Raw genomic sequence first — 25,484 nt, forward strand, 5'->3', positions numbered from 1 at the left:
ACTCTGAACGCTCCATCTTAGATGCACTTTCATAAAACACCAATAGAGTTGAAATGACAGTGCATCTAAAAACGCGAGTGTAAAGCGAACGTAAAAACACATCATGGGAAACTGCACTACAATGTGAACCCCTCCTTAAAGAAATATGGAGGTTTCCACTGGTGACCTCTTTGTAACAATGCTGGCTGCATACTGACCCAAAGCAAGCATGCAGCCATTGTAGAAAGGACAGTTGCTCTGTAAATCTATATTGGGTCAGGGACACCCAGCCACGCTACAAGTGAGGATTCCAAACTAGAACTATTATATGGTTACTGGTCAGGGATTGCCTGTTCAGAATAGTAAAGGCATGGGGAACAATCTTTTTGTAATATTTTGAATTAAAAAAGGCTATGCACTTCCTTTTTTTTCAGGGTAGTTTATATTGCATCAGAGATCCAACTTTTCCGAAATTGTTTACTGTGGTTTCGGAAGTTTAACATATGTTTCTTCTTTAGTCCTCATGCACACTGGACGTCTTGATAATGCTGGTAAGGTTAGCTGTGTAAAGTCACATTAAACTCGTGAGTTTTTCAGCTTTTTTTAGCGTTTTTGCATTAGCGTTTAGTGGCGTTTTGCCATGTTTAGCGGCATTGTGCCGCGTTCACGTTTTTAGCGGGGTTTTTTACCAAAAAAAATGTTGTTTTTGGTAACACAAAATGACCAAAAATGCCAGTTTGTGGCGTTTTACCATGTTTTGAGTTTTGTGGTAGATCACCTAAAAATGTGTGTAGAAACGCACATAAAAACGCCATGCGGAAAACCACACCGCACTTATGGGATCTTAGAATAGGTAATCTGTAAGCGCTATAGGTGTCCTTTTATGAAACAGATCAGCGGCGATCTTAAGGATTGTTGCTGATCTCCGATCATTAGTGGTTTTTCAGCGTTAGAGAGTTTTTCCAGCTAAAAAACACCTCTAAAAAACCCACTGGTCCTGGGTTTTTTTTTTTCTTACCAAAAACGTTGATTACAGTCTATGTGTGCATGGACACATAGGATAACATGCTGGGGGGTTTACTAGTTGTAGATAAAATGTCAAAAACCAAAAACAACAGCTTTAAAAACGGCAAGTGTGCATGAGGACTTAGAATCCAAGATAAGGAAAACCTGTTTTGAGTGTTTAAAAGTAAAATTCCTCCCTAATAACAAGCATGACAAAATGTTTGCTATTACAGCACCTTTGCTAGCCAGAAAGAAAAAAAAAAAATCTTTTGGAGGCTTTCATATGGAATGGCAGTTAGCAGTAAAACTACTTTTCAGAGAGGCTCACGGTGGGGTTAATTTACTACAGAGGTAGACTATGTCCAATTTGCAATGTGATTTTCCATTTTGCATAGTTAATTTTTACTCTAGTGTAGTTCAGGGGCTCTTAAATGTAATCTGAGGACCCAAATAAGAAAATTCTTACTGTGGGACCCAAGAAGAGAATTTTTACCAAAATATCTGCAAACCCTTACAAAAACAAAAATGACCATGTAATAAAAACGCAAAAACAATAAGGACCTATTTACATCTCTGTGTTGCAGGAATGCATGGTTCGGCAATGCAGATTACATACTTTGATGCATAGTGATGCAATTCATTTTGATTAATACCCCAACTAGTTACGACAACGCTCATGCATTTCAGTGTGCAGCAGCACATGGCAATGCACTATAGTGTCTTATGGTGTGTTAAAAACTTTGTTGCGCATCCAATGTTAGGAAGTTTTGGCAGCCCATTGATTTCAGTTGACTTGACTTAATGAAACACATGATAAGCGTGACAAAACCTGCCTTGTTGCACTTCACAAATGTAAATGGGCCCTAATTCATCCAGCTGTGTTCAATATATTATTATTTACAGGATTTATATAGCACCAACAGTTTGCGCATTGCTTTACAATATAAGGGAGACAGTACAATTACATTTGAGTACAGAAGGAATATGAGGGCCCTGCTCGTGGAGCTTACAATCTAAAGGAAGGGGGAGGTGATATAAAAGGTGATAGCTGCGGGCGATGATCTGGTGGAGGTGATTCAAGTACAGTTCTTAAGTGGAGGAGGGGTAGGCTTCCCTGAATAAGTGAGTTTTCCAAGAGCTCCTAAAAGCAGACAGGGTGGGGGCTGACCAGACATACTGTGGTAGGGAGTTCCAGAGGATGGGGGAGGCACTGGAGAAGTCCTGGAGGCGAGCGTGGGAGGAGGTGATGAGGTGAATATATAACAAGGGGAATGTAAGGATTGCACATAAGAAGCACTGCAGGACATTACCTATACTGGTGGTATGTTACTATCTTGCTACCCACAACTAATGCCTTACAAGCTGATTCTGCCTCAATCAACTTACTCATTTGTGGTTTAAACACTGTTTTTTTAAGGCTTTTTGCCCTACCTCTAAAAAAAAATCCATGGGTATGTTTTAATACCGAGGTCAAGTTGGATCAATTTAACTATGTATATACCATGCTGATGCCCCAGGAAGCCGTAAATCTCTGCGTCAATGGATGCAGACAGGGCGGCTCAGGAGCCAGCGCGCACAGGTGTCCCCATAGAAAGCTGCTTTCCATGGGGGGCACCTGCCGAAGAGGAGGGGCCTGGAGTACTGACAGAGACCCCAGAAGAAGAGGGCTGCTGTCACGTACCTGATTGGAGACTGAAATGACGAGGTCTGCCTCACTTGTGTCACTAGCCCTGACCCCACTGGAAGTGGAACAGAGGGTGTCTAGGGTCCAGGGGGACAAGAGCGCCAGCAGATGTTGTTTGCAGCTCTTGCAGTTGGAGACTTTGGAAGACTGATGAACCTCCGATTCAGACACAGTAGTAATATGTAGAGCTGGTATGGTAGATTGCCAGGTGTGCACCAGAGCAAGGCAGGAAGCAGGGATGGGAGACAGGAGCAGTGTTAAAGGAATAGCCAGGGTCATCAACGGGCGGACAGCGAGGTACCAAACCATAAGCAAGCCAAAGTCAAGAGCAGAGTCGAAGTATCAAGCAGGAGAGGAATCAGAGTCAGGTCAGGAACAAGTTGGGTCAGCAAAAGGAAATCACACAGGAATGAGCAGGAAATGGGGAACAGCTGAAGACCAGTCAGCACTCAGCACAGGCAGAGGCATCTTTTAAATAGTCCGTCTGGCGCCAATCTTCACCGCGCGTGTGCGTGATCGTGCATTTCTGTGCACATGCGCACGTCTATTCATCAGCCGTCTCACGGGAATTCCCTTACAGCTGCTCTGTGCAATCCCATTGCACAAAGCAGGTAAGTATACCTTGTTTATTATTTTAATAAAAAAAGAGAAAGGTTTAATGTTGCTTTAAGCTTTAGTAATGCCAAGAGAAATAAAGTCTTTGTTGTATTTTTTTTTTCGTAGTAGACGTTTCTGCTTAGCTTCAGGTCTTTTCACCTCATACATTTTCTGTAAAATTTCCTCCATTTTCCCCCTCATCCAGCACCCCTGCCTTGCACACACTGTAGCCTCCAGTCTTCCAGTTATGCACTAACAAAAATCCTATTTTTGATTTTATTTTCCTTGCACATGATTGGGTATTTAAAGTAACTACCACGTTACCTTATTCAGTAAGCTACATGAAAAGTCAATTTACAAAGTGAACATCCCAGAGTATTTCTGACTGACAATGGTATTCTCTGTTATCTTGTATGACTTGGTATTAACCAGAAACTTTACTTCTACAAATGATTGTCATGTTCACTTTAATGGCCTATCTGATATATTGGGGAACTTGATGTTTGGTTTTGGAACCCATTTGGGGTCCTGGTCTATAGGTTTCACAGCTCTGTATTATAATGATGTAAAATAGTCTTTCCTTATGGAACAATATGGATTGTTGGTCCTCCACTTTCAGGGAAATATATTTGTAAATATAGGGCATAAACAGGTACTACCTGGTCTTATCGCTGATCTTGCACTGCTTATTAATGCTGATAATATGCTTGCAAGCTAACCCATTTTCACTCCTATGCAGTGTAACTTTGCTTTGTGCCATATCTTTGCTTTTAGATTTTACCTAATGAAGAGGGGTTGACTGAAGTCAGCAAGCTAGTCACAAATTTTTCCTACACTCTGAAGTCATGGTTCGGACCTACCTTGCCGATAATCTCGCTTGTTCATCCGGACACAGTTAAACCAATGGTAGCAGCTTCAGGTATTGTATCAGACGTCTGAAGAAGTGTCACAGTTTCACCCACAAATAATTCTTTTTATTTTTTTAAACCTGAATTAAGAACAAGAATGATGTTCACAGGTGTTTTTCATTTGTGAATATTCAAGATATGATTATGAAAAAAAAAACTTAGAGACTTAGTTAGCTACATTCCCCAAAATTTACATCCTAAGCAGAGGTGGACTGACCTAAGCAGCCTTTTCTATACTAAAGCCACAACTTTTATATTTCTAAATGTTCTGCATGAGTCCCAGACATAATATTGTGGTATTATCCCTTCAAAAAAGTGCAGCCTATTTGAGTTTTTTCTCTACTTGTCTATTCAATGAACCTCAAACAATGATGTATGACCCAATTAGTCATATTCTAACTCTCATTTTGTGTACTAATGTGCACCCAAATGTTTAAAGCAGACTGGTTACACCTCTGATGCTTTGGGGTTGATTTGCTAAAAATAAACATTTTTATTAAACTGTAAGTTTGGAGAGCTTCCGTAGCTAGCCCACCGAATGGGTCAATCAGCTGAATGCTTTTTCCTAGAGATGATTGTTGGAGGTAAGGGGATCACTGACATTACAGTTCAGAATCAATTTACTAAGAAGTGTTTTTCACCCTAGCATTAAAATGTTCTTTGACCTGATTGGGTATTTAAAGTCTGGGTTTCATGAAAGATGCGTAGGTGCTTTTACATTGACATATCTATTGCTGAATATTGTGTCTTGCTGCAGTTCTTTTGTTCACAAAGTATAGTGTATTTACAGTCGGAATACATTCTTACTTTATTGTTTACCTTTAAACACTGGGGTTGATATACTGAAGGCAAATCGACTGTGATCTTTGCAAAGTGCAGTTGCTCTAGAGCTTAGTAAATGAGATAAAGCTTCTCTTTGCAAAGAATACCCAATCACGTACAAGGAAAAAGAAAACAGCATTTTTGCTTGCACATGATTGGATGCTGGAAGTCAGCAAAGCTTCTTCTCATTTACTAAGCTCTGGAGCAACTGCTCCTGCAAAGTGCACAGTCTATTCACCTTTAGTAAATCAACCCCATTGTGTTTTTATATATGTGCATGTTTGCGTTTCCATATTTTCACCGATTTTGTATCTGAGTGTAAAAATTTTGCATCTGTTGAAACAAACTACTGAATTTTAGGACCCATTCACATTTTTGCCTTGCGGTAACTTTGTAGAAACTGCATAATTGCAATATATGCTGTGCAGTTCATTTTGAATGGCACCCTAACACTCTAATTCAATGCACATCCAATGTCTCCTGCACTGTAATGCGCTGTATTTGTAGTGAGCTGGCAGATTTTGAACGGGAATCTGCTCTGTTATTTCCGAGGTTTTTAAATAGGAGTTACCCTAAATTGTCTCTCAATAGGGCTCATAATATTACCAAAAATAGGAATAGAATGGATATGTCACAAGATTAATAAGGTAAAAAAGAATAGGAGTAACGCAGATGCCTGTCCCTCTCTAGTATTGTCATACAGTATGGAATACTATTTAAGCAGAATTGGTAACATTGTTAACAAATATTTGCCAAGTTTGTTTAACCACTTCCCATACGGCCCATGTACATAAACGGCCGGACCTGAGCAGTGAAGGAGCGGGTTGCTGTTCATAAACAGCGCCAGCATTTACAGCCTGTGCGCTCTCCCTGGGAGTGTGTGGCACCGTGATCCGGTGCCCGCTGTGTCCGGAGGTCCTAGTGAGGTCTCAGTCATGTGATCACTGATTGGCTAATCAGTGATCACATGAATAGTAGTAAGCAATGATGTCACTTGCTGACATCATTGCTTACTACGTGTGAAATCTGTGAATGATCACAGAGATCACATGGTACAAGGCTATTCACAACAGCTTTGTACCATGTGACAAGCTGTGACCAATCATAGCTCTCACAGTATTTCTCAATGGCTGCAAGAATTCAGTCAGAGAGAAGGAGAAATGATTGCTTTTACAGCCTTTATGGGTATAAAAGCAATCAGTGTAAAAAAAAAAATATTCATCACCCCCCACAAGTAGTACAGTGTCACTATGGTGACACTGTACTACTAGGGTGACAGTATGTTAAAAAAAAAAACATAAATAATAAAAATAGAAATGTAAAAAAAAAATAAAAATTATAATTTTTGGTTATAAACTAATTTGGGTTTTTTTTTTTACTAAAAAGATAACTGAATCAATTTTGGCCAGTATTTATGAAGAAAGATTTATTTGCAAAATTTTATAAGAAAAACACTTTTTTAAAAATTTTTGGACATTTTCATTTATATAGCAATATAAATAAAAATCCCAGTGGTGAATAAATACCACCAAAATAAAGTTTTATCTGTCTCAAAAAAATGCTAAAAAAGTCATATGGGTACAGTGTTGCATGACCGCGCAATTGTCATTCAAAGTTTGATAGCACTGAAAGCTGATAATTGGTCTGGACAGGAAGGGGGAAAAGTGTCTGGACTTGAAGTGGTTAATGATTCCACTTGTTCAGAGGTCCTTGGGAATTGTATTAAGATGGTGGCAAGAAGTGCTTGTTCTCTCTCTGGAGACACAATCTGTAAAATCTGCTCCATACAGTATGTGGGACACACTACCAGGAGGCTCAGGGATCGTTTTCGAGAACACCTTAGTGACATTAAAAAAAATTGCTCCACTAATGTAGCCAGGCACCTTAGCGCTTTTGCTACCAGAGAAATTTTTGCATTTTTTGCACACTTTTAAAAAAAAAAATAATTTTAGGCCTGAAGATTACACAAAATGCCAAACATTATATATTTTCTGAAAGTAGGCACCTTAGATAATAAAATAGTGGTAGTTCCAATTTTTTATATAACACAATATTACCGTGAAGGTCTAGGAAATGCAAAATGTTAGTAAAAAACATACTAAATTGAATTCTAGGGCAAACAAACGCAATAAATTACCCGCATTTTTGGTAAAATATAAAAGTCGAGGTTGCGCCGAGTAAATACAGAGAGTAATATATCATCAACGCACAAAACAGGACTAATGATCCTTCTGGTAAACTATGGTGCATATCATATGATAGTCTAGGTAAAGTCTATAGAGTCCTATTATGCACAAATGGCAGCCATCCCAGAGTGAGCCAGCTCTGTATTGTGGAAGAAACGAGAAAAGGGAAAATGCACCTCTAAGTGCAGTATTCCAATGACATTTATTAGAGCTATGGTTAAAAACACAGCATAAAAAAGGTATCAGTGCCCATCAGCTACAATATGGGAAGAAGTAGAGGCGTAGTGCCATGTTCCACAGCCTGCCGAATCCGCCAAACTCTGTATAAAACCGCTTGTAGATAGAAGTGAAGCTTCTGGCTGCTGCAGCCAAAAACTGAAAGTTCCCATAACCAGCATGGAACTCACTTGCTGGGCAGAAGTAACGTCATGGGTGGGGAGAGAAAGGGCACCAGGAGAAAGGCTACATGCTCGGAGCTTACTGCTCCTTCTAAATTGAAGACAGTCATCATCAAGTGGAGAAAATATGGCCAACAGTGACATTAGAATATATAAAAATCTGCGCTAAAAAGTGAGATAAAAATGAAAATGCAAATATATAGCAGCTGAACATCCTGGTACCAGGCAATAATAATATACATATAAAGTGCAGCGCTTAACAGAATACCAAACCGTTAGTGAAACAAAATTGTAATTAAAAAAATATTGATAGAATTGTCCGTCTAGAGTTGTCAAAATAATGTAAAGTCCCCAAAGATCGTGATGAAACAGGAAAAATCCAAGGACAGCTGATGTGTCACCAACCACTCACTTAAAGGCTTACCAGAGAGATGTGACCCCTTGTTAAGAGTGGTCAATCGCGCTTTGTTGTAAGATAACCCAGAAGGTTGGAAAGCCGGATTCTCCTCTGGACTCCCAAGGGAGAAAAGCCAAAGATCTTCCAAGTAATGATCCCTAAATAGGGTAGCTAAACTACTCCGGTTTGGACCTAAATAGGTATTAGGAGACATGCAAGAGAAGAATGCTCTACATAGTGTAAAACCAATAAAACAATGTTAATTTTAAAAATTGTTACACTCACATGAAAGTGGACATAGATGAGCATGTAAAAGCAAAAAGTCAGATTCTTCCAGCATCTAAAATGGCTGCCGGCCGGTCGCTCATGCATGGTACCTTGGTGTGCGTGGCCCTACACGTTTCGTCATAAGTGACGTCATCCGGGGCACACCTACACGTCTTACCACATTCCTTATATATGACCTAAAGCCCCACAGTGATTGGCCACAGTTTGCAGGAGAAAGCAGGAAACACACCTGTAAACTAATTGTTCTATCAATCAATCAAAGATATTTCCATCTAGAATGGAATTAAAAAACAATACTGAACCACTGATTTGGGTGTAATACTGATTTGGGTGTAAAAAATTACTTATGGCTCCACTCAGTGGTTCCGACTCCACTTTAAGGACTGCCCCCCCCCCCTGCTCCCCATTAAGGATTGGCACCTTTGAGGAGCGGGGGGGGGAGCGGGTACCCGAATTTGACAGGTACCCGCTCCCACTTCTGGTCCGATTGCCTGCCTCCCTCCCTGTAGTCTTTTTGGACACGTGACAGGTCCCAGAAGACTACAGGACCATTCACGAAGCGCAGCGCTACTTGTGCATGCGCAGTAGGCACCAGGCTATGAAGCTGCAAGCTGTCACAGCTGGGTGCCCACACTGAAGATGCCGGCCTCCTAGAATATAGGACGGCCGGTGAAACGGGCTGCAGGGGACACACCACGGGACCGAGGGACAGGTAAGTGGCTGTTTTTTAAAAGTCAGCAGTGACGGTTTTTGTTGCTGCTGACTTTTATTTTTTGACAGGGTGAGTGGAACTCTGCTTTAAACATATATTCACTAGTAAGCCAGCCTATTCAACTGGTTGCTACTAATGTATTGAGGCGCCATCTAGTGTTTAAAAAAACACACAGCTACCACGGTGATGTCTTAAAATAAAGAAACAAAATGATATAAAAAATAATTAATAAAATATTTAAACGTAAATATATAATTCTAATTATATTAATGGATCAAATTTTACATTTTAATAAATCATTATGACTTAGGGCTCGTTCACACTTGACTGCCCCTATAGCATTTGGCAAGCGTTGGCCCGGCTTTTGCGGAGCGTTTTTTAACGCTCGGCAAACGGTCCACAAACGCCGACGGTTGCTAGGCGTTTGCCGAGCATTAAAAAACGCCCCACAAACGCCTATAATGAAGTTTGAATGGTGCTACCGCTCCGCAAACGCCCCGCAACCGCATCGCAACAGCACCGCAAACGCCAGTTGGGCGTTTGCGGAGCAGCACCATAGACTAAAATAGGAGGCTTCAACGCCTCCTGACTCGACCAGAGGCATCCGTTTTGCCACGACGCGATGCTAACGCTCCCGTTAGAACAGCACCGTGTGCTGCAATGTGCAGAATTGTCAGAGGCATTTGGGAAGCTGTAAAAACGCTTCCCAAACGCCTCTCTGCTGCCTGCACACAACGCTAGTGTGAACGTAGCCTAACAATGTTAGAAACATTTATATATACCAAAATACCAATCAATAGATACCAATCCTCTGTGACTAAAGATCAAAGAAGGACACAAAGAATAAAAATACAACAAGTTATAATTTCAACTATTATTAATGAAACAATGAATGTCCCATTCAATATTGAGACCCCATGGTGCATAACTCTTAAGCCGATATATCCAGCTTTAGAAATGGTTCTTTTTCTGTTACTACCTTGCCAGTCTGGGATGTATTTCTCCAGGGCGATAAAGGTAGTACCCTCAGGGTGGTTGTTATGTTTCAAAGCATAGTGCTTAGATACGCTATGTTCCTTAAAGCTCTTTCTTATATTAGCGATATGCTCGCTTAAACGAACATGGAGCATGGAGAGCATGTGTTGTGCACCCTACATATTCCAAACCGCATGGGCATTTCAACATGTAAACTACATGTCTAGTTGCACATGATATGAACGACCGTATTTTATATGGTGTGCCAGTTTGTGTGCCAGTAAATTCGGTAATTTTCCTACCTTTTAAACGAGTTAATTTGGCAAGCTTTGCACTTTCTACAAAGATGGTAACCCTCTAAGTTGGCAAAGAACCCTGGTCTAATAGGTGGATCCGGCACATTTGGTGCTACTTTATTCCTAAGGTTCCCTGCATCCCTAAAGATGACAGTAGGATGTTCAGGTAAGATAGGACCTAAAATGTGGTTAGACCAATGCTTTCAGATGATATTTTTAACAACATAATGTTGACTTGAAAAGCTGGTGAAAAATGCCAAATTAAAGCGATCGAAACTACCCTGAACAACTTCTTTATCCCTATTGAGATTGTCACAATTATAATGACCCACCTCACTAAGCAGTTTGTCTAAATCCTCCACTGTGTATCCTTTATCCAGAAACCTTGATTTCAGTATCAGGGCTTCTCTTTCATATTTATCTCTAAAGGTGCAGTTACACCTCAGATATTGAAATATCAAGAGTGCTGTAATAAAATCAAAAGGTGCTTCAACAGTATTGAGCAAACTGTTGGCGCTATATAAATCCTGTATAATAATAATAATAATAATAATAATATTAGTTTAAGGGTGTGCACACTTATGCAACCATATTAGTTTAGTTTTTTATTTTTACTGTCTTCCACCTAAAAGATTTCAGTTTGTTGTTCAACTGAGTTGTACAGTTTATAGGTTACATTAAAGGTGGAAAAAGTGCTGAAATGATTTATCTTTGTCTCATTTTGTTACATCACAGAAACCTGACATTTTAACAGGGGTGTGTAAACTTTTTATATCCACTGTATATCTTTTGTGCTACTTTTAAGGTTTACCTTTCTTCTCCTAAGTAGGTATAGTATTAGTGTGTATATCTAATTTATGTCAGTAATTGTGGAGGTTCAGACATATTCCATCAGTCCCCCTAGGGATAAATTAGGGTTTAGGAACATTTTTTGTTTATTATAATATTGTCTAATATTTGTATAAAGTGAGTAAATTCAGATACATAATATACAATATTATTGGATGTTTATTAGGATCATTATATTTATTGTTCTCAAGAGTATTTATGCTCATAGGTATGCGATTTTGTGTGAATGTTTTGTACACATTTTTACAATCTTTGTATTATTCTAATGTTTTATTGATCTTTATGGAGTAAAGATGTAAGCCATTGGTTAAGTACAATTTTGTAAGCCATTGGTTAAGTACAATTTAGGAAGACAGTAGTTAACACCTCATTGAATTCAGCTGATAAGAAGCATATTTAGAGAGACCCATGATAGGTGTTTTTTGTTATGACTAAGCACTTTTAGTGTGAAATGCGTTAACATCTACTGCTGTCCTGTATCTGGGAACTGTGACTATTTTGTGCATGGATTTTATATAATAAAATTTGTATCTTCCTGGCCATTGGAGCGCAGTCAACCTTTACTTTTTGTTTGTGTTGCAAATCATTCTCTGATTGGACAAGGTAGAGAGGTGTGGTGGTGATGTCACGCTCTTCACCACCCCCAATCAGATAATGCTTTTGCATTCATTCAGAAAGTGTAAAGCATTCTCTGAATGGATCTGGTGCCAAGCAACCAATCTAATGTGTTCAGAATACAGCAGGGTAACTGCCTGGACCTAGGAGCAAGAAGAGTATCAATGTAAGTTATTGTTTTCATTTACTTTGTGAATAAGAGGAAATGTATGGCATGTGTAACTGTGTAATTGAAAAGTAGTTTTAAAATAGTCTGCTATGTACAGTTGTATATTAAATATTTCCTGCTATAACATACTAGTAGTTTTCAGCTGAAAGTGTTATAAAGCAAATGTTGTTCTGGAGTTTCCTTTCCCAAATATATAGGGCGTAGGGGTTGTTTACTGATAGAGGAGCAAAGAAAAGATCTCAGGGCCACATTTAAACTTACCATTTTTGGAGAGCCAGGGCCACAGTGAAAAAAAAATAAATTAGGAAAAGTTTTGTTCATAATATTATTTACTGTTTTATATACGGTAATTATTAATAATTAAATAATTATTCTATATAAAAAAAAAGCTGAAAGCCAAATGGGAATCATTGCTCTAAAAAAATACGAATGGAGTCTCATTAGCTACCATGTACAACACATCCACTAGGGTTTATAATCGGGCTCAACTTTCCAGATCTGCGGACCTATTAAAGTACATGTAAACCCTACCTGAAGTGACATTTAGATTGCTAAAGTCCTGGTTATCATAAACATTTTAATTGTTTTATTTCTAAAATACTGGTTTTACCAATTTTCATTATTTATTGCACATCAACATCAGCACTGGAACATGCCAGTACATTGTGGGGTTGATTTACTAAAACTGGAGCGTGCAAAATCTGGTGCAGCTGTGCATGGTAGCCAATCAGCATCTAACTTTAGGTTGTTCAATTAAGCTTTGACATAAAATTAATTGGAAGCTGATTGGCTTCTATGCAAAGCTGCACCAGGTTTTGCACTCTTTAGTTTTAATAAATCAACCCCTGTGTATTAGCAAGGTCACTTGTAGTTCCTATTGGGAGAGCATGTGACAGGGTGACAATGCAGGACAACAATTGAAAGACTGGGAAAGAATGTTGCCACCCTATAATTTGAAGTGGCTGCAAAGGGTCCTTCATGTCAGAATCATAAGGTATTCTTTTATTGAAAGCTGCAAATCTTAAAAGACTGAAAATATGTACATGTTAAGACTCACATGAGATTTTAGAGATTGGGTTTACATATACTTTAAATGTGCATGCATGATTGCTATCCATCTGACTGTTACTTCCCACTAATCTAGATCAAAGGTACAGAAGAAGGATTACTGGTGGCAAATGATCTGGTGAAGAAGTACGTCTATGCCTGCTGCTGGTGGTTTAGCCTTTACTATCCTATCATCAGACTTTTCCACCCCACTAGCATTAAATCAGTCCTGCAGGTTCGAGGTAGACTATTGCTTCCAAGTCTTCTGTATCATTGTCGCCTGCTTCAGTTTATGTGCTATGACTTTTTCCAGCTGGCTGGTGTGCATACTGAATAGACACTCATGTTAGTAGCATACATTGTAAGACATGCATGAAAAATATGACATTTGTGCTCTGTTATGCTTATGGTGCTGAACCCCAAATCCTGCAAATAGTAGGCAATTACTTTTTCCAGCACACCTATGTGCTTTTTTAGCTTCACCCTTACTTTTGCACTTTTATCTTTGTTGGCAAAGATGTAAATACAGTGAAGAGGAATCATTTGAGGGATTGCCCTACTTTGCTACATACAGTACTGCCCCACATATCATCCCTAAATGGAATGCAAGATGACAGAGAAATCAGTGTGTCCTTAATATTTAGTGTCCATAATTACATTTTATAAAGAAATTTGCTGGAGAAGCACCTTAAGGGAAACCTGGACTATACTATACTAGTGCTCCAGCTGTCATTCTGGTCAGTTGGCTTCAACACTGTCATTGACCAAGAAAAAGTATGCAAAGTAGCTCTGTTCATAAAATGACCATACACTAGAAGGATTTTGTTTGAAAAGTTCAGGAACATTTATTGTTGAATCATTAGTGAGGCTGAATCGAGATTTGTTTTAGATTGCAATGACAAGAAAATTTAAATAGTCACCTTCTTATAGTCACAGCCAATCTGGTTGTTTTTTCCCACAATAACAGCAGAAGTAAAAATAAAACCCAATTCTTGGGTGTTTAATGAAGCTAATGTTATGGTGACCATCTCCAGCTTTACATTAAAAAGGGTAACAAATAGGTTATCATTCAGTGTAAAAAGATATCTGATAGGTGAGAATTCAGATTTCAATTTCTTAATATATTAACTGTTTCCTTTACATGCCTCTATACATTTCCTAGTGATCTACTATTTCTGATTCATTGTGATGGGACACCATTGTCTTGTTTGTCTGGTCATGTCATATGCATACATGTTTAATTTATGAATCTTGATTGTTCCTGAATTGCTAAACTTGATTTTAATGGGTTATGCTACAGGGTAACCTTTTAAGGTTCAATAAAGAAATATATTGTGATCCCACAGAGCAGAGTTTGGTTGAAATGCCTTAAAGTCAAGATGGGGAAATGAGAAATGTCTCTTACAAGAACTGGCAGTGTGATTATTGCTGTCCATGCCCTTCTGTCCTAGTGACAACCATACTGATAACTCTTGTACAGGTGTCACAGGGGCAGGACGGGAGGTAAAATCTCACCAGTCGGGTTCCTGACAGAAATTGTAACTCTTTCCCACTCTATCCAAACCTAAAACAGATTTGGCTGAAGTTAAATGTGAATTTTCATCATATTACTCTATAGTACATAATAATACAGCTATGTGTAGGCCTAAACGTTCAGAGGAACTTCTGTCTACCCAACTTGAAACATTTCCACTAGCCAGTGAGCTTGTGCTTACACTCCTCAGACCAATATCTCTCATCGTTATTTCTCTAATAGACCATTGTTTTTAACATATTTACCCTTACATCCCTAAGGTAATTCACTGACAAACTCATGTATGTCTGTGCAAGTGCTGATGTGTTATGTATGAATGAATGCAAAGGCTTACTTGCTCTGTTTCTCTGATCTTCTCATTTGATTGCAGAAGCAGCTCACATTTAATAAATCAAACTTGGAAAATGTTTGTTTTAAAAGCAGTATTAATCCCATTTAAATTTTTCGAAGCTAAGATATTAATATGTACCAGGGAAATATCAGAAAATATTCCCCATCCCCAGTACATTTTTTACTTCATATATCTGACAGTCACTACACTGGCATCAGCTCCAGACCTATACGTAGCTTCCTTGAACTTCCTTCCAGGGACATTGCGCTCTTTGTAACAACCCACAAAAAGCAGCAGATGTCCATTTATTGGCAGGAGCAGGGTAGTGGCTTGCCATTATAAAGCTTTGGGGCTGTGTGTTTGTGTGGACATGCACAGCTTAGGGAAGGGAGCACACATTCAAAGGTAGCTCACTAGGGTAAGGGCACACCCTGAAAAGTGAAAGTATGACTATCACAGAGTGGACCTTCTGAATGCAGAAGACAGGAGAAATGCAGTGCATCAAGAAGTCGCATTTACTTGTAAGTCTACACCTCAAGCAAGAGTTGCTTAAAATGGTAATACTTTAATATCACTTTAAACAGCAGAATTAAATTCCACATTTTTTTTAAATGGGTCTGTTAGCCATAATGTACTAGTATGCAGAGAATATTAGCAAATAATGGCAGTTTTACCTGTCTATCTTCTCTCGGTCTTCCTTCTGAGCGGACTATTGGGCCACTGATTGGCCAGGACGTAACAACATCACTCCCATGCATGCTGCTGGGAGTCACATCATTACGACACAGATCAGTGCCCTAAACGTATGCTGATCTGCGCATGCACGGCTCAGTGTACATTAACGCTGACAGGCAGGGAGAAGCAGTTCTAACGGAAGAAACCAAGAAAAATCTTAAGGCTAGGTTCACATCTGTGCCGGTGGTGCCGCTGCAGATCCGCACGAAAATCCATGCAGCCGCCCCACCCGCACAGAGGACTGCGGACCCGTGGGCGGATGCCATTAGTTCTAATGGCATGTCGGCCTCACTGGAAAGTGCAACCGTACTGGGAAACGAGGTTCCCGTGCGGGCTGCACTTCCAAAGAAGTGCAGGGACTTCTTTCCTGCATGTCACAGGGCACGGGAGTCCATTCAAATGAATGGGCTCTCGTTCCCACGTAAAACACAGCCCGCACGGCTGCATATATGTGAACCAGGGGTAACTGTCAGTTGTTGTTTGCTTTTTAGGTTCAATTCTGCTTTAAGCTTCTACTGCTTGTCAACCCAAACATGCAATATTTGTGATTTACTGATTTTTTTTCAGTTCTAATATCTGCTTGAATCAGAATACTTGTTTCTCTTCTATATTTTGTATTTTGACATGCCTTGGCCCCTTTGATTCTAACACCTCACACCAGACCCATTCTTCTGCAGCATAACTGCATGGGGGACATTTACTAACACTGGAGCACACAGAATCTGGTGGAGTGGCACATAGTAGCCAGTCAGCTTAATAAATTAAGCTTTAGCATTAAAACCTGGAAGCTGATTGGTTCGATGCAGAACTACACTAGATTTTGCACTCTCCAGTTTTAGTAAATCTTCCCCATGTGACTACTAATGTAATACAAATTACACAGATATAATTGTGATATATACACACCATGATATCCATGGTGAGTGCCATGAGGTTGTTTTTGAGTCTAACACCATATTACTTTTGATAGCTGACCTCTATTTAGCTAGACCTTCCAACTCATTTTATAACTCCTTCCATACACTTCATTGATCCTCTGCACTTCTACATATGATACATCTGCCTCTCTCACGCTCTTCCTACCTCCCATAGGAATGATTCTCTAACAAGCAGTGAATATTTGCATATTCCACTGTTTAGCCCCTTTTTTTGTTTAGCCCCTTTTTATTGCAGCAAACTTGACTTGTTATCATTCATAATCTTTCATATGTATTTTTATTGAAATGCAATGGGCACTTTTCAGAGATCTATTATTCCTATTTTCCAGCTCTCATTGCCCCAAAAGATGAACTGTTCTATGGCTTTTTAAAACCTTGGCTAGGTAAGCTTTTAATTACATTTTTGATTTGAGAAAAAAAAAGAAAAAATATATATTTATCTGTGTGTATAATAAATATATAAATTAAAGGATCACTTTTTAATCAGAGTATAGCATTAAGTCAGTTAAACTCCTGGGATATTGATCTGGTCGGTTAAGTAGCAGAGGAGGTTGTTTTCAGCTGCTTTGGTGTTAATGAAATTAACAGCAGGTGCACTAGATGGGCAACAATGAGATGACTTCCAAAACAGGAATGGATTTACAGGTGGAGGCCACTAACATTTTTGTTGCCTGCTTATCTTTTCTAAGTGTTTTTCACTAATTTTGCATTTGGCTAGGGTAATTGTTTCTACTGGTACCATGGAGCGATAGCTGGACCCTACAGAGGTTGCACAGGCAGTCCAACTCCTCCAGGATGGCACACCAATACGTGCCATTGCCAGAAGGTTTGCTGTGTCTCCCAGCACAGTCTGAAGAGCATGGGGGAGATTCCAGGAGACAGGCAGTTACTCCAGGAGAGCTGGACAAGGCTGTAGAAGGTCCTTAACCCATCAGCAGGACCGATATCTGCTCCTTTGTGCAAGGAGGAACAGGATGAGCACTGCCAGAGCCCTACAAAATGACCTCCAGCAGGCCACTGGTGTGAATGTCTCTGACCAAACAATCAGAAACAGACTTCATGAGGGTGGCCTGAGGGCCGACGTCCTCTAGTGGGGCCTGTACTCACTGCCCGGCACCATAGATCACGATTGGCATTTACCATTGAACACCAGAATTAACAGGTCCGCCACTGGCACCCTGTGCTTTTCACAGATGAGAGCAGGTTCACCCTGAGCACAGACATAAGAAAGTCTGAATAAGCTGTGGAGAATGTTATGCTGCCTGTAACATCGTACACCATGACTGTTTTGGTGGTGGGTCAGTGATGGTCTGGGGAGGCATATCCATGGAGAGACACACAGACCTCTACAGGCTAGCCAAGGGCACCCTGACTGCCATTAGTTATCGGGATGAAATCCTTGGGCCCATTATCAGACCTTACGCTGGCAAAGTGGATCCTGGGTTGCTCCTGGTGCATGACAATGCCCTGCCTCATGTGGCAAGAGTATGCAGGCAGTTCCTGGAGGATGAAGGAATTGATACCATTGAATGGCCCCCATGCTCGCCTGACCTAAATCCAATAGGACTCCTCTGGGATATTATGTTTCGGTCCATCCGATGTCACCAGGTTGCACCTCAGACTGTCCAAGAGATCAGTGATGCCCTGGTCCAGATCTGGGAGGAAATACCCAGGACACCATCCGTCTTCTCATTAAGAGCATGCCCCGACGTTGTCAGCATGTTGGGGCCATACAAACTACCATTTTGAGTTGTTGCAGTGAAATTTCAGCAAAGTGGACTAGCCTGCTGCATCATTTTTTCACTTTGATTTTCGGGGAGTCTTTGAATTCAGTCCTCTGTAGGTTGATAATTTTCATTTCCATCAAACGATGGGGCATCCTTATGTTCCTAACACATTAACCAGTCCATATCAGTATAGATTTCCAATGTTCTCAAAGTGTTCCTTTCATTCTTTTTAGCAGTGTGTTTATATATATATATATATATATATATATATATATATATATATATGTATATGCACACACACACACTGTATACTGTATATGTGTGACTACTTCATCAAAGTTCACAGTACTATGTAATTACATCTAAGGCGCATTGATAAATCAAATAATAATGAGCGATAACTAAATGAAATGGCATGCATAATAATGAAATATGTTTACTCAAGATAATTTTTTTTTTTTTACATGTCATGTTTTATCATGTAGGTGATGGTCTTCTTCTCAGTCGTGGTGAGAAATGGAGTCAGCACCGCCGTCTCTTGACTCCTGGATTTCATTTTGATATCCTAAAAAATTATGTTACTATCTTCAACAAAAGCACTGATATCATGCACGTAGGTTCAACCTTTCCAAAATATCTGTAGTATCACAACATTCTCTGTGGTAGGTCCCTGGTTCTCAACCTGGAGTATGCATGCTCCTTGGAGTACATTGACATGTCAATGGATATCTGAGGGGCTGCTTTCCGTATGGAAGATCAGTGAGAACTGGTGCAAGGGTCATAATGTGGACAGTGTCCTCCATAATGCCACATATTATGGGAACAGTACATAATATGGCCATAAGGAGGGTAAAGTGGTATTAAACCCAAAAGCAAACATTTATTATAGTGCAGCTTACCTATTCTCAGATATGTTGGCTGCATTACGTATTTAGGCTTTTTCCTTTATTTTCACTTGATGATCCAGCCAGTAAGTCTTATTTTTCATATTCATTTAACAGTCCAAGCTGTTAAGGTAGCTTGAAACAAACAATGTAGCACTGACAGCGGTGCGTACAATGATCATCTTTTATTCATATATGTAAAACCTTTGTCTCAAAAGGAAAACATGGTTTATGTAACTGCTTAAAAAGTGTTAGCTGGAGCTCAGCTTTATTTGTAAGTCTAGTCCATCTACTGTAAATCTGCACCTAACACTATCCTCTCTGCAGCTGATAATGCTGCTGTCCTAAAGGGGTTTATTTCCTTAAGCTGAAGAGTGCAAAATCAGGCTCACTTCTGCATAGAGACCAATCAGCGTCCAGGTTTTATTGTCAAAGTTTAACCTCTAGCCAATTGCGCTATAGCCGAATGACGGCTACAGCGTGGTTGTCCAGTTATGACGTCCTCCCAGAACGACCCCTCCCACGTGCACCCAGTGGCACGCACCCGTCGATCTCCACGATCGCTGTGTCTTACGGACACAGCTGATCACGTGCTGAGGTAAAAGGCCAATCACAGCGCCCTTTAACCACGTGATCAGCTGTATCCAGTGACACACCTGATCGCGGAGTGATCGGCAGCACTTTCACAGCTGTCACAGCATGAGGAAGATACTGCTGATAACTGACAGCTGTCACAGAGCAGATCAGCACTGATCATCAGGGCACTGATAATTGTGCCCTGCAGTGCCACCCAGCAGTGCTTTACAAGCAGTTGCGCCTATCAGTGCCCAGCAGTGGCGCCAGTCAGTGCAGCCCATCAATGTTGCCCATCAGTGCCGCCTATCATTGACCATCATTGCTGCATATCAGTGCCTCCTCATCAATGCCCACCAGTGCCACCTCATCAGTGCAGCCTATCAGTGCCCATCAGTGCTGCCTATCAGTGCACATGAGTGAGGAGAAAAATGACCTAATTGCTAAATTTTATAGAAACAAAGAAAAACTTTTTTTTCCAGATTTTTTGCTCTTTTTTTGTTTATAGATAAATGCAATAAAATATAAAATCCAGTGGTGATTAAATACCACCAAAATAAAGCTCTATTTGTGTGGAAAAAATGATAAAAATTTCATTTGGGTTCAGTGTTGCATGACCGCGCAATTGTCTTTCAAAGTGCAACAGCACTGAAAGTTGAAAATTGGCCTGGGCAGGAAGGGGGTAAACGTGCCCAGTAGGCAAGGGGTTAATTGAACAAGCTGAGGTTAAAAGCTGATTGGCTACCATGCACAGCCACACCAGATTCTGAGTGCACTAGTTTAAGTAAATCTATCTAAAGGGTCTCTGTTGCTCGCTCATCCAGAGTGGAGACACTCTAAGGCAGGAAGCGTATTATTGGCTGGCTCACCAGGTAAAAATAAAGGAAAAAAAAAGATTTAAAAAAATAAAACTAATGCAGCCACCACATTTAAGAACTGGTAAGCTGCAAACATATTACATTTTGACATTGAATTTATTGCCTGCTTTATCTGTCCCAGGTTTGGATAAAAAAAGCAATGTGTGGGGCTCCTACTGTGTGTAACCTAGTTCCCACAGAATGACAATTTTTTTTTTTTACTTCCTAACAAAAGCAAACTGCACTAATCACTGACTGTTTTCCACAGGCTAAATGGCGCAGGCTGTGTGTAGAAGGCCCAGTGTCGCTGGATATGTTTGAACACATCAGCCTGATGACTTTGGATTCACTTCTGAAGTGCACATTCAGCTATGAGAGTGACTGCCAAGAGTAATAACTTTTATTTCTCCAGAAATACGTACTTTAAAAGATTTGAGCGTAGTACTATAGTAATACCTGTCTAAAAGCAAAATGTTGTGTAATAGGCATTTCCTTATATCTCAATTGCAGGAAGCCAAGTGATTATATTGCTGCAATTTATGAGCTCAGCAACCTCCTGGTAAAACGTGAACACTGTCTTCCACACCATTTTGATTTCATTTACCGATTCTCCTCCAATGGAAGAAAGTTCAGACAAGCATGCAAAACTGTACATGATTTTACTGCAGGTGTGGTACAACAGCGGAAGAAAGCACTAAAAGAAAAAGGGGCAGAAAACTGGACGAAGTCCAAGCAAGGGAAGACTACAGATTTCATTGACCTCCTGTTACTGTCAAAGGTGTGAAAGAAGTGCTTAGAAAATATTACTGTCTGATTTAGCAGGAACATAACTGCACTAGTCTCTTTCTGGTATTTTCATCAGTTTCAGAGCTCAGATATCTGATTCTTCCAAATTAAAGCTGAGCCTCATACAGATATATTAAAACGACCAATGCAGTTAGAGCGCATTTTTAAACGAATATATGAATTTATTTTCATATCGACCTGTTGTTATCCCTTGTACAGCAGCACTCAAATGAAGAAGAGGGGGGATTGCAAAGAGCCAGACACATGTATTTCAGTTCTGGATCTAGCAGCTTGTTTGGGGTTCAGAAGTAAACGCTACTATCCATATTTTTACAAACTAACTAAATGGAACCCCCCAAATTATCCTGAAAAGAAATTTTACTATTTGCACATAACATTGCCATAAAACCCCAATGTAATGATCAAAAACTGTAACAATTCCTGGGAAGATAAACATTCTTTTACAAGTATCCCTGTGCTTTTGTTATTCACATATGAAGAGATTTCAATTTTAGATTCTGTGTGTGGCCACTCTTTATCAGCACCATAGTGAAATCAGGGAAAAGAGCTCAAGTGTCATAATGTAATAAGAGAAAATGATAGGCTGCTCAGCTAAAACGATTGCAAATGCTTTAAAATGGCAATCAAAACCTGAAAGATGTGGAAGAAAGCGAAAAACTACCATTCGAATGGATAGAAGAATAGCCAAAATGGCAAGGACTCAGCCAACAATCAGCTCCAGGAAGATCAAAGAAGGTCTAAAGTTACCTGTGAGTACTGTTACAATTAGAAGACGCCTATGTGAAGCCAAGCTATCTGCAAGAAGCCCCCGCAAAGTCCCACTGTTGAAAAAAAGATGTGCTGAAGAGGTTACAATTTGCCAAAGAGCACATTGACTGGCCTAAAGAGAAATGGGGCAACATTCTGTGGACTGATGAAAGTAAGATTGTTCTTTTTGGGTCTAGTGGCCAGAGACAGTTTTGTCAGACGACCCCCAAACACTGAATTCAAGCCACAGTACACTGTGAAGACAGTGATGCATGGTGATCAAGCATCATGATATGGGGATGTTTCTCATACTACGGTGTTGGGCCTATTTATCGCATACCAGGGATCATGGATCAGTTTGAATACATCAGAATACTTGAAGAGGTCATGCTGCCTTATGCTGAAGAGGAAATGCCCTTGAAATGGGTGTTCCAACAAGACAACGACCCCAAACACACCAGTAAACGTGCAACATCTTGGTTCCAGACCAACAAGATTGACGTTATGGAGTGGCCAGCCCAATCCCCGGATCTTAATCCAATAGAAAACTTGTGGGGTGACATCAAAAATGCAGTTTCTGAGGCAAAACCAAGAAATAGAGAAGAACTGTGGAATGTAGTCCAATCATCCTGGGCTGGAATACCTGTTCACAGGTGGGAGAAGTTGGTTGACTCCATGCAACACAGATGTACAGCAGTTCTCAGAAACAGTGCTTATACAACTAAATATTAAGTGATTCAAAGGAAAGGAAAATCTTCAAACATTTTTCAGTTTATATAGTGAATGTGTGAGTTTATAAAGAAGAATACAAACATTGCTATTTTATTGAACAGTCTAATATTCACTTTTCTTCAATTTATTTAGAGGAACAACACAAATTTCATATATTTTTCTTCATGTTTTGATTTTGAATAGAATGTGTAGTGTTCCCAATGCATTTGTGTGTATGGAAAGGATTTTGAGCTTTATTCACTTTTTTCAACACACTGCTATTATTTTGAACACAACTATATATATATATATGTTAGTCATATAAAAGATTCTGTGCACATTTAATTTATTTTTTCATCATAGGATGAAAATGGAAGACAATTGTCTGATGAAGAAATGAGGGATGAGGCTGACACCTTTATGTTTGCGGGTAACTGAATCAAAATTGTGTATTTTGGCTAGGTATGCAGCAACGTACAGAAATTGTTATTTAGATATACACCTTTATCTAGAGTTCATGAGTGAAGCCTGTTCCACTATTGCCCAAAGCAAGAGCTCTAGTTTCCCAAAAGGGTATTAGCAGTAATCCATGCCAGGACAAGGTCATCCAATGACTAAGGTGAAGATGCTAAGCTGCACGTGCAGCTGGAGTAGGGAGCAGGGTTATAGGAGAAGTATAACCCAAGCCTTTTTTGCTGTACTTCTCCTATGTATCACAGAAGTGCAGTTAATTTTCCGGTTCTGGCTCTGAGAATATCCCAACCATGTGGTTGGGATCCACCCAGATGCCTGACTGGCATCTGGCTCAGCCTCTCAGCAAGCCGTTGAGAGCCTGAACCCGCCTCTCCTGTCCCCTCCACAGCCTGACGCTCCAGTGAGTGCTGGAGGGGCAGAGTAGAGAGCCAGTGACTGATAGTCGACAGCTTTCTGCTGTCTAAGACCTGAGAGATCAGCAGTTTTTGATCACCCAGTTCTTGGTCTTAGAGCAGGTGGGGGATAGCTGCAGCATTGGATTAATGCTGAAAGCAGAAAGTGCAGGGTCAGGAGGAGGACCAGAGAAGGTCTGGAGTCAACTGCCAGAGTCTGCTGAATGCTGAGACCAGGGGAGGCGGAGATGAGATGGTGCTGTGCCTGCACATAGAGACGCAGGATCTGGCAAAGGAGTTCTGCCCCCCTCTCTGCTGCCCACTGCTGAAACAAGGTTGGGGGGCAGAGATGAGGGGGGTACCACTGCTGCAGGAGAGGTGCGAGGGTTATATGAAATGGCCTGGCAGGTTTTGTGATTTCAAATGTCACATGACAAAACTAAAAGGATAGAAGAGCATCCCGCCCTTACTCCCCAGTGGGTGCCCGAACTGAGAAGCAGGTCTGTTCTGAGCGCACGCCTGCCCCCTGTTCTCTTCCATTCACAGTAGGCTGACAGCAAGAAATCCCTCCAGACTTTAATATGGCCCCTGCTCTGCCTGACACTAATGACACTGCCACAGGTCCTGTCAGTAACAGCAACAAAAGAATAGGGTGCAGGCATGCTCCTATTGCATCCATCCCCCTCCCTCCACATAAAAACACTGAGCCCAGGGCAGCTGACAACACCTCCCATCCCCCTTGTCCTGGCCCTTGCTGTAAGACCTATTACCTCAATAGAAGTTGGCATGGTTTTCATTTTCATGACATGACAAAAAAATCCAATATTGTGGGAGTTGCCGTTCATATCTGAAACTGATTGCTGTTCGTCTCCTTGTTTATTTGCGTGGCTAGCAATATTTTCTTATGAAACTGACTGTTTGATTATCGGAACTACAGTATCTCACTGAAGTGAGTCCACCCCTCAAATTTTTGTAAATATATTTTATTCTCTCTTTTCATGTGACAACACTGAAGAAATGACACTTTGCTACAATGTAAAGTAGTGAGTGTACAGCTTGTATAACAGTGTACATTTGCTGTCCCCTCAAAATAACTCAACACACAGCCAGTAATGTCTAAACCACTGGCAACAAAAGTGAGTACACCCCCTAAGTGAAAATGTCCAAATTGGGCCCAATTAGACATTTTTCCTCCCCGGTGTCATGTGACTCGTTAGTGTTACAAGGTCTCAGTTGTGAATGGGGAGCAGGTGTGGTAAATTTGGTGTTGTCGCTCTCACTCCTACTGGTCACTGGAAGTTCAACATGGCACCTCATGGCAAAGAACTCTCTGAGGATCTGAAAAAAGAATTGTTGCTCTACATAAAGATGACCTAGGCTATAAGAAGATTGCCAAGACCCTGAAACTGAGCTGAAGCACGGTGGCCAAGCCCATACAGTGGTTTAACAGGACAGGCTCCACTCAGAACAGGCCTCGCCATGGTCAACCAAAGAAGTTTAGTGTACGTGCTCAGCGTCATTTCCAGAAGTTGTCTTTGGGAAATAGATGTATGAGTGCTTCCAGCATTGCTGCAGAGGTTGAAGGGGTGGGGGGTCAGCCAGTCAGTGCTCAGACCATATGCCTTACACTACATCAAATTGGTCTGCATGGCTGTTGTCTTAGAAGGAAGCCTCTTCTAAAGAAGATGCACAAGAGAGCCCGCAAAAAGTTTGTTGAAGATAAGCAGACTAAGGATATGGATTACTGGAACCATGTCCTGTGGTCTGATGAGACCAAGATAAATTTATTTGGTTCAGATGGTGTCAAGCGTGTGTGGCGGCCACCAGGTGAGGAGTACAAAGACAAA

At 40.5% G+C, this 25,484-nt stretch overlaps 1 protein-coding gene across 2 annotated transcripts in view; it reads left to right on the forward strand.

Annotated features, from left to right (window-relative positions):
• LOC149432467 (ultra-long-chain fatty acid omega-hydroxylase-like) overlaps positions 1-25,484 on the forward strand; it is a 61,856-nt gene that overhangs the window by 20,186 nt on the left and 16,186 nt on the right. The window contains exons 3-8 of one of the 2 annotated variants that reach the window (XM_089665123.1): positions 4,040-4,184; positions 16,795-16,848; positions 18,678-18,805; positions 20,775-20,896; positions 21,017-21,284; positions 23,135-23,201. In XM_089665123.1, coding sequence (XP_089521249.1) covers positions 4,040-4,184; positions 16,795-16,848; positions 18,678-18,805; positions 20,775-20,896; positions 21,017-21,284; positions 23,135-23,201 — 784 coding nt within the window. Of the gene's footprint in view, positions 1-4,039; positions 4,185-13,024; positions 13,170-16,794; positions 16,849-18,677; positions 18,806-20,774; positions 20,897-21,016; positions 21,285-23,134; positions 23,202-25,484 lie in introns of both variants that reach the window. The other variant, XM_089665124.1, reaches the window with a different exon arrangement.

Source organism: Staurois parvus, unplaced genomic scaffold (genome assembly GCF_062004578.1).
Source record: "Staurois parvus isolate SC_StPar_1 unplaced genomic scaffold, SC_StPar_1.0 ptg002140l, whole genome shotgun sequence".
NCBI classification, from domain to species: Eukaryota; Metazoa; Chordata; class Amphibia; order Anura; family Ranidae; genus Staurois; species Staurois parvus.